The sequence below is a fragment of the Macrotis lagotis genome, chromosome X (assembly GCF_037893015.1).
Source record: "Macrotis lagotis isolate mMagLag1 chromosome X, bilby.v1.9.chrom.fasta, whole genome shotgun sequence".
NCBI classification, from domain to species: domain Eukaryota; kingdom Metazoa; phylum Chordata; class Mammalia; order Peramelemorphia; family Peramelidae; genus Macrotis; species Macrotis lagotis.
The window spans coordinates 156107549-156124107 of NC_133666.1; the positions used below are offsets into that span (position 1 = coordinate 156107549).

Here is a 16559-nt window from a genome sequence, read left to right on the forward strand (position 1 = left end):
AGAAGCACAGAAAACAATTTTTCCTGGACAAATGATACTTAAGATATCTATAACGTCTATAACTCTTCTATTCCTTACCTATCTAGTATGAACACTCTTTGGTTATGTTTGAAAATTGAAGAGTTCTAAAAAAAAAAGAATCAGAAAATTGAAGAGTTCTTTTGGTTACAGGATCATAGATTTAGAACTGAGATCTTGAAGGTCATTTAATCCAATCCATAAATTTTATAGAGGAGGAAACTGAAGTTTAAAAAGGTTAAGGGACTAGTTCAAGGTCACACATAGGTAGCAAATGGCAGAGACAGATTTGATCCCAGGTTCTCAGACTGTGATCTCTTTTTCATCTTACCATGCTGCTAAATGACTTCTGAAAAATAAATCATATTAATTTTTTTCAATAACAATTTCAACTCCTACCATGAATAGGAATTACTGTAATTAACAATGGAAAACAGATTTTCTAGGAGAAAAGATATTTTTGATAAAAACATTTTAAAAGTTCCTATAATTTATCATCATGCTTAAAAAATCTGTATAAACTAGTATTTCACAAGATACAACTTTTTATTATTGTAATCACAAAATCATGATTCTGTACAGGAATGTATAAGTGAACATTAATCAATGCAATTATAATTTGATTTAAAGAGGTCAGATACCAGTAGTAGTAATAACAGAAGACATTGTAAAGAAAAAATATTGTAAAACTTTCTGGCCTTGCAGTGCACTTTTTAGTGCAAGTATTAAGACACAATAGTGTTCAATTCAGCAAAGTACTGCAGAATGTCATGCCACAGTCCACTTGATTCAGAGGGTCAGGACATGCAGCTTGTTAATAAAATGTCAGAATATATAAAAAAAGCCACATGTTAATTCATAAAATATATAGTGGTTTATTTAGATGATTTTAAAGTGATTTCATTGTGGAATTTAGCATAACTAAGAAAAAAAACATCCATTGAATCTTCTGATTTGAAGTCACCTTGCTAGGCAATGGCTTTGGCTTCAGGTAGGAATGCTTCCCAGTACTTTATCAGCTGTGTAGAAAAAAATACAAGGAAATGAATGTTATTTTCCCCAGCATATACATATACTAATCAGCTAAAAGTAGTCTAAGATACTAAAATGGACTAATATAAATTCAATTGTAAATTAAATTAACTGAAATCTTTTATAGTTTTAATGAATTATTTGGTCACCTGAATATGATGTGAATATGTTAAACAATTAAAATATCAGCTATCTAAATGTAAATCACTGATATGTGTACACTTTCCAAAAGAGTAAAATGCAATCAATTCCTACCTTTTATACCATGTGACTCTAGTTTATATCTTCCTGTAAATCTTCCACTAGGGTGTCAGCATTACTAGTTGGTACAATAAGTGACCTCTCTGTGAACCTTTGGGTTTTTTTTTTTAAATACATATCTAGCTCACCTCCCTTTCTGGTTATAGATCTCTTTATTACTATCTTTTATGCCCTTCTGCATGTAGGTCAGAATTATGACATAATCTATTCGTAGCCACTATTGCAATTTTGGATGGCCTTTTTTTAAATTTTATTTTTTGCAAGGCAATGGGGTTAAGTGACTTGCCCAAGGTCACACAGCTAGGTAATTATTAAGTATCTTAGGTCACATTTGAACTCAGGTACTCCTGACACTAGGACTCATGCTCTATCCACTGCACCAACGAGTTGCCCCTTCTTTTGATTTTTTTGAAGGCAGATCTTCCCAGTTTTGCAGCAATATATTGTTCTGTGATATAGTTTTCTTTTGGTTGGGGGTGGGGGGTGGGAGGAAAGCTCTACTCAAGTTTTCCAAATCTATTCCAACCTACTCTTTTTCTCCAATTCAATTCTTTTTTTGCCTGAAGGATTCATCTAATATATGCATAACGCCATATGGATCAACATCATAACATGGTCTGGAAGTTTTCATCCATTTTCATAATAGCCTTTTGGGACAGGTTTTATTTATAATCTCCATTTTACAACTGAGAAGATTTATCCAGGGTCGCACAATTAATAAGTGCCTAGGTTATATCTGAACTCAGGTCTTCTCGACTACAGGCTCAGCATTCTATTTAATGAACCAACATATAAGTATCTATGAGGGATTTTTTTTTTAGATTTTTTTGCAAGGCAAATGGGGTTAAGTGGCTTGCCCAAGGCCACACAGCTGGGTAATCATTGTCTGAGGTTGGATTTGAACTCAGGTCCTCCCGACTCCAGGGCTGGTGCTCTATCCACTGCACCACCTAGCTTTCCCTGAAGGATTTTTTTTAAGCAAATCCACACTTTTCTCCATGACAATAAAAAACCTATGGTTAATAAAAATCTCCTTGCTATATATATCTTGTTTGCTACTAATTATCAGAAAATCAAACAAAATTTTCTTCATTCTTGCATCTATCAAGTAATTTTGTATGATCTTAAGATATCATAAGGAGATACCTTTAAAATGAGCTTTTGTTTTTATGATCATGATTTTCCTGTACCAAAACAAAATTTTTGTAGTGAAACAATAAGGATAGTGGAATAGTATATTTTATGCATTTTTCAAATATATGAATCCCTATTGCATTTTGTCCTGGTCAGACTATGTAAAGAACAAGGTGTTCAGTTATAGTTGTCACATTTTAGGAAGGGCACTGATAAATTTGTGTTCATGCAGAAGAAAGCAATGAGGACAATGACAGATCTCAAAGTTCTTGCCATATAAGTATCAGGTAAAGGAAATTAGATCATAAGTCTAAAAGAGAAGACTTGAGGAGAGGGGATAAGATATTATATCTTTAACACTTAAAGAGAAAGAATAAAGTTATTCTCCTTGACTTGGAGGGAAAAATTAGAAATAATTTTGAACAGAAGTTGCAAAGGGGAAAATTCAGATTTGAGGTATGCAAAAACTTCCAATCTAAGATATCTAAAAAGTGTAAAGAAATCCTTTGTGAGACAGTTGAAAAACATAGTAATCTTTATGTAGAAACAACATATCAACTTATAGATCATATAATAATAGAAGGGATTACTGTTCAGGTACAGGATGGGCTAGATGGCTTTAATAACATGGTCTCTGAAGTCTATCAGCCTGCCTGCCTATTCATAATCACGAAACTGGAAAGACTGGTAAAAATTTCAAAGTCAGTGTTGGAGTGGGGGTGTTTGAAAATCTGGGTACAGTAACACATACTCAGAGAAGAGAGATATTATTAATAGGTCCATTTAGAAAACAACTAGGAATTGTATAAAATTATTAAACTGGATTGAGACCCAAAGGAGTTTAATGACAGAATGAAAAGTTTCAGATACATACACATACATACATGTATATATACATATCGGTGGCAATACTATTTGGGTGTGAACAGGTTGGAAACAAACTGTTCAACAATTGGGGTACAGAGGAAAAAACTGTGACATATAAATACAATGATTATACCAGAAGCAATTTAAAATATGAAGAATTCAGAGAACCAGGAAACATGGAAAAGCTTTAATAAACTGATGCAGACCAAAGAAATCAGTACTAAAAGAACAAAATAAACAATACTAACATTCACTAAAAGAAAACAGAATTCAGGTCAAATACAATGATCAGTTTTGATTTCAGATCTTTCTATTTGAATAATGTGATAAACCATAAATGTATTTAATGTGCTATCAGTTATAATCACTATTAGCAGATTGTTTTTGTTTAATTATATTTATAAGAAGGTATACCATAGGGGCAACTGCTTATTGGGAAGTGATTTTGTAATAAAACAAAATACAGCAACAAAAAATTTGTAGCAACAAGAAATTAGGCATATGGGAAAGAAATTAGGTATATTGTGGTTTTCCCCCAATAGTAAAAACATTTATATTTTTTCCAGTTTTGAGTATCTTCACTTTTTTCGGATATCTTGATAATTAAATCCTCAGTCCCATCTAAATTTTGTCAGTTCCTGCAAAGACCTCTTCTATGTATGATTAAGTCTGGTGAAAATGCTCTTTAAGCCACTTCTATTTCCTCAAGTAGCTCATCTGATGTCTAAAGGTGATGGCTCCATTGTCACTGATGGAAAAAAGTTATGGAAATGCTAGCAGGTTTTTAAATTTTTTCATTGTAGCCTCCCTCCAGTTTTATCCTTAAATCTTCAGATCACATTGTTTAACTTACTGTCAAGTTTTCTGTAAACTATTTTCCCCTCTATGACTTCTCATTGTTTTATGAGGTGATACTTTAGGGTTTTTGCAAATGAATTTATTAAATCAGTGGTGCCCTTTCTTGACAAATCTCTTCTTGGAAATTGGATGATTATGACAAATTCCAGATCCTTTTTATCTCCTCATTGTGAACACTGCTTTACATTTGTGAAACCTTTATAGGAAATGTTGGTAATTTGTGTCTGGTATTTTTTCCACTACAAGACAACCTCTTTCAGTATGTCTCTCCTGATTCTTTTTAGGCTATAATTCCTTAATGTGAATAAACTTAAAGAACATAGTTGGTAGAAAACATTTCCTACTCTAAACTTTTGTTTTAAAATCACTTACAAATTCTAAAACTTAGATTTTATATAGATTTTTTATTAGCATTCCATTATTTTATATGTAAATCATTCAAATATGTTGCTTTGTACAATTTTTTTTGGTGAAAAAAATATAGGATAAGCTCTTTGTTGGAGCTTTAATGAAATCATTTTACTAATATCTTTAATCTCTAACTCAAAGATTCCACTATGAAACATACAGGTCTTGACAAAATATTCATATCATATTTATGATAGCAACCGTAGAGGCAAAGTAAATGTCCTTTGATCGGGGAATGTCTAAAATAAATGGTAGTGAATGAATGATTACAAATGATGAACATGATGAATACAGATAAGTATAGAAAGACATATAAGATCATGCTAAGTAAGCAGCACCAGGAAAACAACATACAAAAAAAGTTGTAAAGGTGAAAAATACGAAATCGACGAAAATTGAACATTATAAAATTATACTGACTAAACTTGGTTCCAAAGAAGGACTATAAGAATTTTTTCCCTTTTTCCAGAAGATGGTGGATGGACTATGGGGAGAAGGGAGGAGGGAGAAGATCCTATATATGTGACAACTGATTGATATTTTGGTTATTTTTGCTGAACAATCTTTTTAATCTGTTTTATACTTTAAAATAAAGGCTGGCTTTTTTTGGTGTATAAAAACAAAATATATAAATAACATTTTAAGCTGAAAATATTTAGGTTATAGTTTCCTAAGTTTCCTAAAGTTCATTTGCCCAAGTCCCAGAATCACAAATTTGAAAGTTGGAAGGGACGTTTGAGACCATGTGGTCCAACCCATATATAAAAGTAATCCTCATTATAATGTGGCTGACAGTGGTCCCTGCTTGATGGTCTCTAAGGAAGGGAAACTCATACTTCTGAAGGCAGCTCATTCCACTGTTACATAATTCTAATTATTAGGAAGTTTTTCTTGATATCAGTGTGAATGTGGCCTCATGTGTTTTTGGTTTGGTTCTCTGGGCAAATACAAAACTAGTCTTGATTCATCTTCTATGTTTGTATATTCCTTTAAATACTTGAAAACAGTTAACACGTTTTACTCGAGTGTTCTCATTTCCAAGTCAAACCTGAAAAGTTCCTTTAATCAATTCTCACTTGTCAAGGACCCAAGGTCCTTTACTGTTTTGATTACTCACTCTTATACAAGTCAGAGCATCAGTATCCTAAAACTGTGGCATTCTCTGATGAGGGCAAAGTGCAATGGGATTATTATCACTTCTCTATTTCAGAAAATTATGAACCTCTGGACAGTTATTTTAATTTCTCAGAAAAATTAAAAATATCACAGTAGAAATAATTCAAATTGTTTCGGTTTCTCTCTCTCTCTGATTTTTGCAAAGTAATGCAGTTAAAGTAACTTCCAAGGTCACTTCCAAGTAAGTATTAAGTGTCTGAGACTGGATTTGAACTCAGGTCCTCCTGACTCCAGACCTGGTACTCTATTCACTATGCCACCTAGCTGCTCCCAAATTATTTTGTTTCTTTGCCATAAAAACAACTATTACCTCAAAATTAACATTTTGTTTTCAGAAATCTCCCCTTTGAGACAGAAAACCACAAATTCAATTTATTAACAATGTTATTACTTCTTAAAATAAGAAATTATATGGAAAGTCAAAGGACAAGAACAAAAGATTACCAAATCAAGAAACAATAACAATTATGAAAAACTGTTCAAATAAATAATTATATGAGCAATTAAAATAAAAACAAGTCTGAGGTTTTACCTACCACCTAACAATTTGATAAACATAAAAAAATTCATGTTGGAGGAATTTCAAGAAGGCAGGAATACTAATATAATTTGTTGGGAGAGATGTGAATTGATCCACCTATTTTATTAAATGAATTTGAAATTATGCAAGAATTTAATAAACCGTTCAAACCTTTAAGCCAGCAATCTCACTAGTGACCATAAATGAAGGAAGGTCAAAGAAAAGTATCATATGTTTACCTATATATTCATAAAAGTACCTTTGGAATACCCAAAACAAAAACCAATGACACAAGTAAACAAACAAATTAAAAAAAAAACCATTGTTAAAATGGGTGCCCTTTAATTGAGGAATGGCTGAACAAAATATATAACTGACTGGGGAGATTATTGCACCATGAAAAATGAGGGACATGAAGACTTAAGAGAAACATTAGAAATATGTATGAAACGAGACAGGGCAAGGGAAACAAAATTAAGAGAACAATATATAAAATGACCACAATCAAGTAACCAAAATTAACACTAAAAATAGTGGAATTAAGATTAAATGCAAAGACCAGCTTTAAGAAAGGTATAATTTGCATACATTGTTGGTGTTATTATAAAGAAAGCTTCTATATTTCTTATCTATAAAGGAAGATAGAGGTGAGTATTGATAGCATTATTTATTTATGTATTTATTCATTCATTTATTTATTTAGGTTTTTGCAAGGCAAATGGGGTTAAGTGGCTTGCCCAAGGCCACACAGCTAAGTAATTATTAAATGTCTGAGACAGGTTTTGAACCCAGGTACTCCTGACTCCAGGACTGGTGCTTTATCCAATGCATCACCTAGCTGTCCTGATAGCATTATTTTAAAAGGCAACAAAACATTTTAAAAGTTATGTGAAAGTAAATTTTATAGTTTTAAAATCATTGATCTAGCTTACCTGTTGTTGTGTTTGTACTAATGATTCCAAGTACTTGATAATAACAGTTTTAAAGTCTTTCACTCGTTCCTTCTATTAAATGAAATAAAACAAAATTATTCAAAATTGAAAAAATGAATTATTTAAAATAAAATTTCTATAATTTGCAATTCAACTTCTCAGGGAAGTTGAAAACTATTATACATGCCTCAAATCTTCCAACTTCCTTTCTAATAGTTTTGGAGATTTGTTCAAAGTCTCTCTCTCCTTGCTGAACTTTGGCTTCCCACTGATAAAGAAAAAACACGGACACAATTACATTTTATTCACATCTATCTAATCAGTTAGTTTTAAATCTATAATGTCTCGCTTACCTAATAAATTAGCTTCAACATACTACTTTAGTATCTCAAGGAAGCTCAAAATTATAACTCCTGATATCACACTTGAAACTTTTATATTGTTCTCTTTAAGTGGAATTAACAGTTCTCAACTTTTTCTCAAAAACAATCCATTTTTGAAAGTTCATTAATATTTTACTTCCACAATAGAGACTAAGAATTGAAATGCTCTATAATTTTCACAAAGATATTCTCTTTAGGAAAAACCGTAACAGATGAAAATGTCAGGTAAAAAATATTATTTTACTGATATCATTTCCTTCCTTTTCTCTTATATTTTCAAAACATTAAGGAATGTCTATGAAGACTTTATTTAAAGTATTTTTCATTTAATAAAAGAAAATATAAACATATCATGAAAATACTTTAAATTAAAACTATACAGAATGAATTTTTAAAAATTCTTGATCAAAAAAGGTAAAAATCACCAGTGGAATTATGTTCAGAGAACAAATTCTCTATTAATCATCTCAAGGCTTATGAATAAATATATCAAATGTGGTAATGACAAAACAAGTTGTGATTAGTGATCAATGAAGCAGCCAAAATAAAAACAATTGTGAAAATTTAAGCTATGCAAATGATAGTTCCCCTTTAACACTGACATATACTCTTTAAAGAGCATTTGTATTTATTTTCAAAAAAATAAAGTTTGTCCTACCTCTTCAATTTCCTTAATGAAGCATGGCAAAAAAAGCGTATATATTATGACAAACCTCCATAAATTTACTAAAATACCATATATATATATATATATATATATATATATGGAGAATGTTGCAAAAGACAACAAAACATAGGATACCTTTTACTCTAATTCTCTTTAGACACATGTATTTAATCATTTAAATCAAACTGCAAAAAAAATTAAAATTAAGATAACAAAGGATAATTTAAAATTGTTCCCCCTATGATCAGCCCATCATTTTGACTGTCCTCACTAGGTTTAAGCCAAGGGTTTTGAGATTTTTGTTATTTCATACCAACTATATAGAATTTATTAAAATAAATCTAAAAATACAGAAATATGTGGAAACAGCCAATGTGCCCAAATGGTACAGAAATTAAATACATGAAAAATATGCATTAATGAATGAATTATGAATAACTTGGATTTAATAATGTGAACAGCTAAAACAACTGACATCAATTACCTCTCTGATTTCATTTTTAGCCTGCTGTATTTTATCTGGTTTGTTGGCAAGCATCATTTTTGCTTCAGCTTCACGTTTTTTCTGCAAAGTAATCTGAGCATCATCCCATTTCTGCCAACATTTCATTCGATGATCAAACACACCCTACAAACATAATATCATCATAAATATCAAAATAAATATCATAAATATCAAAATAAATAGACTGTATAAACTTTATTCTAATATATTAAGATTATTATCTTCAATGCAAATACATTAGTGATTAAGAAAAAAGAAAATTTATACTCAATAGTTTCAAAATTGATAACAGACAAAATTAAATGAAGGATAAATACAAGCAAAATAAGTGACACATCAAACTGAAGTCCATACCAGAATCATAGCTGCTCAGGCTTGGAATTTAAGAAACCAGCTGGTTTAAACTGAATCATCTCTGACATATTCACAACAGTGGTCATCCAACCTTTACTTGAAGACCACTAGAAAGGAATACTGCATAGAAAGGCAGACTATTTCTATCCTGGAAAGTTCTAATTTTTATGTAGTATTACCTTATATCAAGCCTAAATCTTCTCTGGAACTTCTCCATTGCTCCTAATTCTGTCTATGGGCCAAAGAAAGAAAGAAAGAAAAGAAATCTAATCTGTCTTCCCCATGACAGATTTTCAAATAACTGAACACACTTTCATGTTCCCCACAAAGTTTTCTCTTTCTAAACTTCCTTCAACTATGACAAAACCTACTTTAAAAACTTTTAAGGAGGTTCAGAGTAAGCTTTCAAAAAAATTTTTAGCCTTTAAAGAGATTTCCACCAGAACTGTATTGTTTTTAACTGTAAATCAAAGTCCTAGATCAAAGGATAATTATGTTTTTGTCACTCTTTGCAAAATTCCAAATTGCTTACTAGAGGTTGGATTAGTTCAAAGCTCCATTAACAATAAAAATATGGGGGGGGGGGGCGGCTAGGTGGCGCAGTGTATAGAGCACCGGCCCTGGAGTCAGGAGTACCTGAGTTCAAATCCAGCCTCAGACACTTCATAATTACCTAGCTGTGTGGCCTTGGGCAAGCCACTTAACCCCATTTGCCTTGCAAAACAAACAAACAAAAAAAAACAAACCTAAAAAAAACCCCAATACATATTTCCAGCTCTCTTTCCACAACTCTTCAACATAGATTCTTCTTATGTTAAAGGATATATGATTTGTACTTTTTAAATACATGAATTATTGCACTTTTTCATATCATTAATAATTAACAATTTTTTTTGAAAACTGTTCAAATCCTTTGGCTGCTCATCTATTGGAGAATTGCTTTTGGCTAATTTATAAGCAAACTATATTTCTTGGATAGCAGAGTATAACAGATACTTGATACAAAGATTTTTCTTAGTGATGTTTCTGTTCTTAGTATTATTAATTTAGTTAATAGAAACTAGCTTTTGTAGTGACTTCTATCCCTTGTTTGATTAGGAAACAATATTTTAAGGATAGCTATAAATGATATGACCTACTTCTGATTATACTTTTAATGGCATATTTAAAATTAAGTTAATGTGCCCATTTAGAATTTGTAATGGAATATGATGGTCTAAACCTAATTTCTGCCAGTCTGCTTTCTAGTTTCCCTCAATTCAGGTCAAATGGAATCACAAATAATCACATGTTCTTTCCTTTTGCTTCTTTTCTGCAGAATTTCCTTTTCTTTGGCTTATTTGGATAAAGCAGCACCTTAGATTCAAATTTTTCTAATCTATAAAATAAATGTATTATTTTGCTTGGAGAGCAATACATTCTGACATTTTTTCCCCTTCTTTTGTAATTTATTTTCTTATGGACATAATTTCTCTTTTGGACAATATTCTAGATTTTCCTTAGTGTTTTTCTAGGTTCTTTTGGGGTTTCTCAGGATTCTGGATTTCAACAAGCATTGTTCTACTTTCTTTGGTCTTCTAATATTCATTAAGAAAGCTTTGTAATTTCTTTGAGGGTTTAGTATTCATTCTTCTGGTTAATCTGATTGTGCTCCAAGGTTTTCCATGTGAAATCATTAGCCCTTCAGTTTTTTCCTTATATTTCTTCTTCACTCATTTTCTGATTCCTCATTTTTTTTGCTAGTGGATATACCCCTAGGATCAGATTTGGAAGTTACTTCAACCTCCTTCCACACTGGGAAATTTAAGTTTCACCAGCTTAGGTCCCTCCCTAAGGATAGAGGAATTAACTAGAGTTGCTTTTTCAGTCTCCTTTCTTTTAGGTCCAGTGATGCCACAAAGGTTGGCCTGTGACACATTTCCTATTCTCCACCCCTCCTCTGGCTCTCCTTTCATTAGATTGAATTACCACGAATTTTTATAAGATTAGAAGAGGGTATGAAAGGTTTTTCAGATAGATTATATCTGCAGCCTTGTGGGGATGGTGAAGTCCCTAAATTAGGAATTTCTTTAGGCAAATAATGGCAGGCTTTCCCCACTTAATCCATGTGTTATTAGACAGAATCAATGCCTGCCACCTGTCTTGGAATTGGGGATAAACAGAGGAGTGAGATTTGACTCCAAAGTCTCTGAGACATGAAGCAGGTCCAACATGGGCCTCAGACACAAACCCATAGGTTAGTTATACTTTTCTACTGGAAATGTAAAGACTGATGGGAAAAAGGATCATCATACTAGGAAGTGCTTTTAAGGACTGGCAAATTTGGAGTTAACCTTGCTCGATTTGGTTTTCTTTTTTTTTTCCTTTGATGGATTTAGCTGTAAATGCCCTATTCTTATTGGGGGTGAGGAGAGGGAAGAGACACTTGAGAATTAGCAGGAACTGGGAAAAGTGACTAGTCCATTAACTTGTTATTTTTATAACCCAGAAGTCTTACTTAGTACTTTAATGATCCCAGGCTGTACTCTACCCAAAAGGTCCATTGTTTTAGTAAAAATATTCTCTTGGTCAGGTTTTTCTGGCTATGAACCATGTAACAACACAACTTTGGAAAACTCAAAATTACAGGTAAAGAGTAATGAGGGGGGAAAATCAAAGATATAATTAAGCTATAGTGTATTAATAATGTGTAATTTGTGTGGGACAAGTTCTTAAATCAAAGGTATATCACAGGCAAAAATGTAGAGCTGGAAAATGCATTGGTTCTGTAATCAGAGGACCTGGATCCAAATTCTAGCCTTCACACTTAACTGTGATCTTAGGCAAATCATTTAATGTATCTCTAAACTTGTGAGGGGTGATTGATTAGATGATTTCTAAATTTATGACCAGAAAATGAGGTTGGTCAATCATGTGGTAAAAGTAACACATAACAGAGAGTTATATACATCAAGTGCCATACTGGTTATCTATGATATAGTAAAGGAACTGGAGGAAGGATTCTAACCTTTTTATGAATAATTTGTGGAAAGATAAAGACAGAAATGGCACAGATTGAAAAGGCATGGCTAAATTTATACACTGATGGGGCAGGGATATAGTATTCATTTAGATGTGATCATAGATCATAGATCCACTGAAGTAGAGTTCCACACTCCAGAGATTTCAGCTTGATCACAGCAGACATTGTAAAATTTGTAACATTTTAATAACTAAGATTTTCATTTGCATCTTCTCTTCACATATTCCATATTCTAGCCCAACTTAACTACTCATTGAAGATAAGCTGCTCTTTCCCCCTCAGTCTTTACTCATCCTCTTTTTTTTAGAACATTCTCGCCAATCTTTGTTGATATGAGATTTTGAAATCCTAGGAGGTCCAATTCAAATGCTGTTTTTCCAAGAAGATTATTTTGATCCAATAAGGGTCTATTTATTTAAGACTTTGTAGATTATCATTTATTTAAGACTTTGTATATTATCTTTGAAATATCTGAAACAGATGTGTCCATAAAATTTTCAATCTTATTAGATAATTTTTGTAATTATTTAAATTAGTTGGCTGACATTAACATTATCTAGCTCTAAACTTTTAACTCTAATAAAGATGCAGTGTCTGACTTTATTCAGCATCCCTTTTAATTATTAGAAATATTAATATGGTACTGAATTGCTAAAGTCAAATTATTTTTAGATCAAGATATTCTAGGTTTCATGATATAATTCATGGTCATTTATACCTATGTACAAATACATATATGCACACACACATACATACACCCACACACACATATATATACATAAAACATAAATACCTATATTTATATTCATGTTTCTTAAATAATATATAAAAGAAACTGAATTTTTTCTAATATAAACCTCTCCTGTTCATATTAAAGTAAAAAATGAGAAATTGGGGAGAGAACAGGAAAGAATCAAAAGTAGGGGAAATGGAGCTTACTTTTACTGCAGCAATAAGACGAATGTAGTCACTAAGTAGTTCTGAAAACACATAAAAGTCAGCAAAAGCTTGCTCCTGATGTAACTGGTCTATCTTCTCTTCAACCTCAGCAAGCTGAGATAAAGCTCTAGATAAAGCAGTATGATCCTCAGAATTACCTAACATGGCAGCACTTTTAGCAAAGGCAGCTGTGTTGGCTGAAAGTTCTAAAAAAGAAATGTAACATCTTTTACTGTATATTAGCAAAAAAAAAAAAAGCAAATTAATACAAATGTACAATTTCTTTATGTCCTGTCATGTTAGTAATCATCATGAAAAAAGAGTATGAAACATTTAAACATTAAACAGCATTGGCTATAATAAGCTATACACTAAGAGAAAACCTTCAACGAGTGAGACTAATCAATCTTTATATTTCCAGAGGCTGAGAAGTATATGAATAATCAAGTATCAAAATATTTAAGGAAGAAGAGTATATTGGAGATTATCTTGAGCTTTTGCATTTCATCAATGACTGTGCCATTAAGAAATATAACATTTGAATGGAGCATAAAGTATTTGACCTGCAAACTTATTCCTTATTCAGAGTCAAACAGCTATTCAAATAAAAGAAATAAAAGAAATAAAAGAAAATTCAAAAAGACTTCAATAGTTATTTAAATAGAGAAGTGAAAACTGAAGAAACATAAAAAATAAATCTCCTACAATTTCCTCTGATGCACAACAAAACTCAGAATGAGTTATTAAAATTATACTGGACCATTCTTAAAGTATTCAAGAAAAGGAAAACAAATATTTTTTGTTTGTATTTTGAAAATGGTCACTAAGAAATCTTAGTTACCTTATATTCTAATTCTATGTTAAAGCTCAATAAGACCTAGTTTACAAACTGATATGAAAATAGCAATAATTACTACTTGCAAATTATCTTAAAAAAATGAAAATTTTACATATTAATAGAATTCAGTTACTATTTTAATTAAAATGGAATCCAGGAAAATTATCTGCTAAGTATTATGATAATGATAATTTTGTTTTAAAAAAGCTAGACTACTCTGTTAAAAAGGCTCAAATATGAAAAATCTCTCTGTATATGTACACACATACACACACACACACGTTTTGCTGTAGAATGTTAAGTGCTATAGTTTTCTAGTTTAAGGTAAAAACAAAGTGCTTTACTTTTAAATTTGCAGAATCAAATAAATTTGTAAATTTGTAGTATCAAATACAAATATTATCTTAAAGTACATTAAAAAACTTGTTGTTTTCTTGTATTGCAAATGCATATAAAATTTATGCCATTTACACACATTCCAATTTGGAAATATATTTAATGCACATGAAGAAACATAATTGCATAGAATTATTTTATTTCGATTAAAAAAAGTCCTTTTGAGATTTTAGTATTATTAATGGTAGGTAGATGGCGCAGTGGATTGTGCTATCAAAGACCCGAATTCAAATTTAGTCTCAGACTCTTATCTATATGACACTGGACAAGTCACTTAACCTTTTGGCCTCAGTTTCCTCATTTTCAAAATGGGGATATTATTAGCATCTGCCTTCTAGAACTGTTGTAAGGATCAAAATAAAAATAATATTCACATAAAGCACTTAGCATAGTGCCTGGCTTAAAATAGGTAATATATAAATATTAGCTATTACTATAATGATAAATCTACTTCTAAATTCTGCAATTGGAAGTAAGATTCACATGGGTTAAAAATAAATTGAAACAGACAAGAGTCTCATTCAACAACTATTTAACATTTTAAAGTTGTCTTCCTAGAACAACATTACAATGCTTTTTAGTCAAATAAACTATTGTATGTTAACTTTTAGGATCCTAAACTCACAAAAGAATAAAACCAACCTTTTCTGTGACAGACCAGGGCTTCAACACTGGCATGAAGTTTCCTAAGTTGCTGATCCAGATTCTCAAATTGCTGCTGCTTTTCCTCAAACCACTAGAAAAAAATGAAAAATGGAGTTAATTTAGCGAGAACAAACCACTACAAATTGGGTTACCAATAGCAAGATATACTCCTTGTTTTAAAGCAACAAATTAGTCATGTATAGCCATGGTGGCCAACTGATGTAGCTGAGAACTAAACTCAATAAGCAAATTAATATCCTATTTTCTACTTCTACAGCTTTAAAATGCAATTGTTGAGGCTCATTAATTCATCTCATTATTCAAGTCGAAAAATCAGCTCTTACTGCATCCGATTCATTCATCTTGATTGTCATTTTGTTGACAGCGTCGGCAGCCTTGTTCACCATCCTCAATATTCCTGCTCCACTCAGAGCCTGAGTATTAACTGCTCTCGGCAGCTGGAATTGAATGACAAATAAGGGCAAACAAACCGGTTAAAAGCCTAGAGGTTTAACTGGGCACAGGAGGGACTGAAAAAAAAAGTATGTCGTGTTTTCTTCACTCTCATACATTTCAATATAGCAAGACCTCATTTCTCAAATATACTACTTGTACATTCTCAAAGGAAAACTTAAAAAATGGACTTTCCATTTGCTTTTCTTCAGCATCTTTACATTTAGATGGAACAAACAGCCTGTTTGTCAAATGATATTAAGAAATTGCCAAGAACCTTAACACTAGCCACCTGTTTGCTAGTAGGAATAAATTGTTAATAAAGAAGGGGGGGAGTCAAATATTTTCGTTTGGGCTATAATTTATGTTCACAAAGTAAGAAATTAGTTTCTTAGTATCATCTTCAAATTTGAAATTTTGTATCAGATGATATTTCAGCTAGAACTATGTTGAGACTGAAATATCAATATATATATCTACAGAGCTTCAAACATTCAAAAAAGAAAGGAGTAAGAAAGCTAATATAAAACAAAGCATTTCTTAGTCTAACATTAAAATTTTTGTCAAATGCTTTTTATAAAAATCTTTTTTTGCATAAATTACACACACACACACACACACACACAGAGAATGAGTTTCACATAAAATTTAACCTAGGGTATTTTTTTAAAAGGCAAGATATTTAGATTACTATTAAAATGTTAGCTTGTTTTCAAGAAATTATTTCTAAATAATTGTTAAAGCATATTGTTCTTTTAGAAATCAAGTGATTTTAACAAACTAAGATACTACAAAAGAACAAGAACTAGTAAAATTCTGTTTAAATATGACATGTTGGAGGGAATAAAATGATAAAACCATAAATTAAATATATATATATGAATAGTACCTCAGAACTCTCTAGGAATTGCCTTAAATCAGGATCTTGAAGCAATGTTGGATGTTTCACTGTACGCTGAAGATATCTAGGTTAAAAATAACGGGATTATATTTAAGGACAAACAGCATTAAAATATTTTACCTGGAGAATAAAAATAGGCAAAAACAAAACCACTATCATTCTACATTGAATTTGATTTTAAGTATTTATACAACTTTTTAATGATTGAAAAATGTTTAAAACAGTTTATCTCCCCCTCTTTTAAATTAAG

General features: G+C 31.3%; 1 protein-coding gene across 1 annotated transcript in view; it reads right to left on the minus strand.

Moving 5' to 3' along the window:
- Positions 1-545: 545 nt before the first annotated feature.
- The window catches only part of SNX2 (sorting nexin 2), a 59758-nt gene continuing 43744 nt past the window's right edge, over positions 546-16559 (minus strand). The window contains exons 8-15 of the mRNA XM_074204729.1: positions 16298-16373; positions 15300-15413; positions 14953-15046; positions 13077-13282; positions 8741-8884; positions 7394-7474; positions 7207-7278; positions 546-1037 (exon numbers count right to left, since the gene is read on the minus strand). Coding sequence (XP_074060830.1) covers positions 987-1037; positions 7207-7278; positions 7394-7474; positions 8741-8884; positions 13077-13282; positions 14953-15046; positions 15300-15413; positions 16298-16373 — 838 coding nt within the window. The 3' untranslated portion in view covers positions 546-986. The remainder of the gene's footprint in view (positions 1038-7206; positions 7279-7393; positions 7475-8740; positions 8885-13076; positions 13283-14952; positions 15047-15299; positions 15414-16297; positions 16374-16559) is intronic.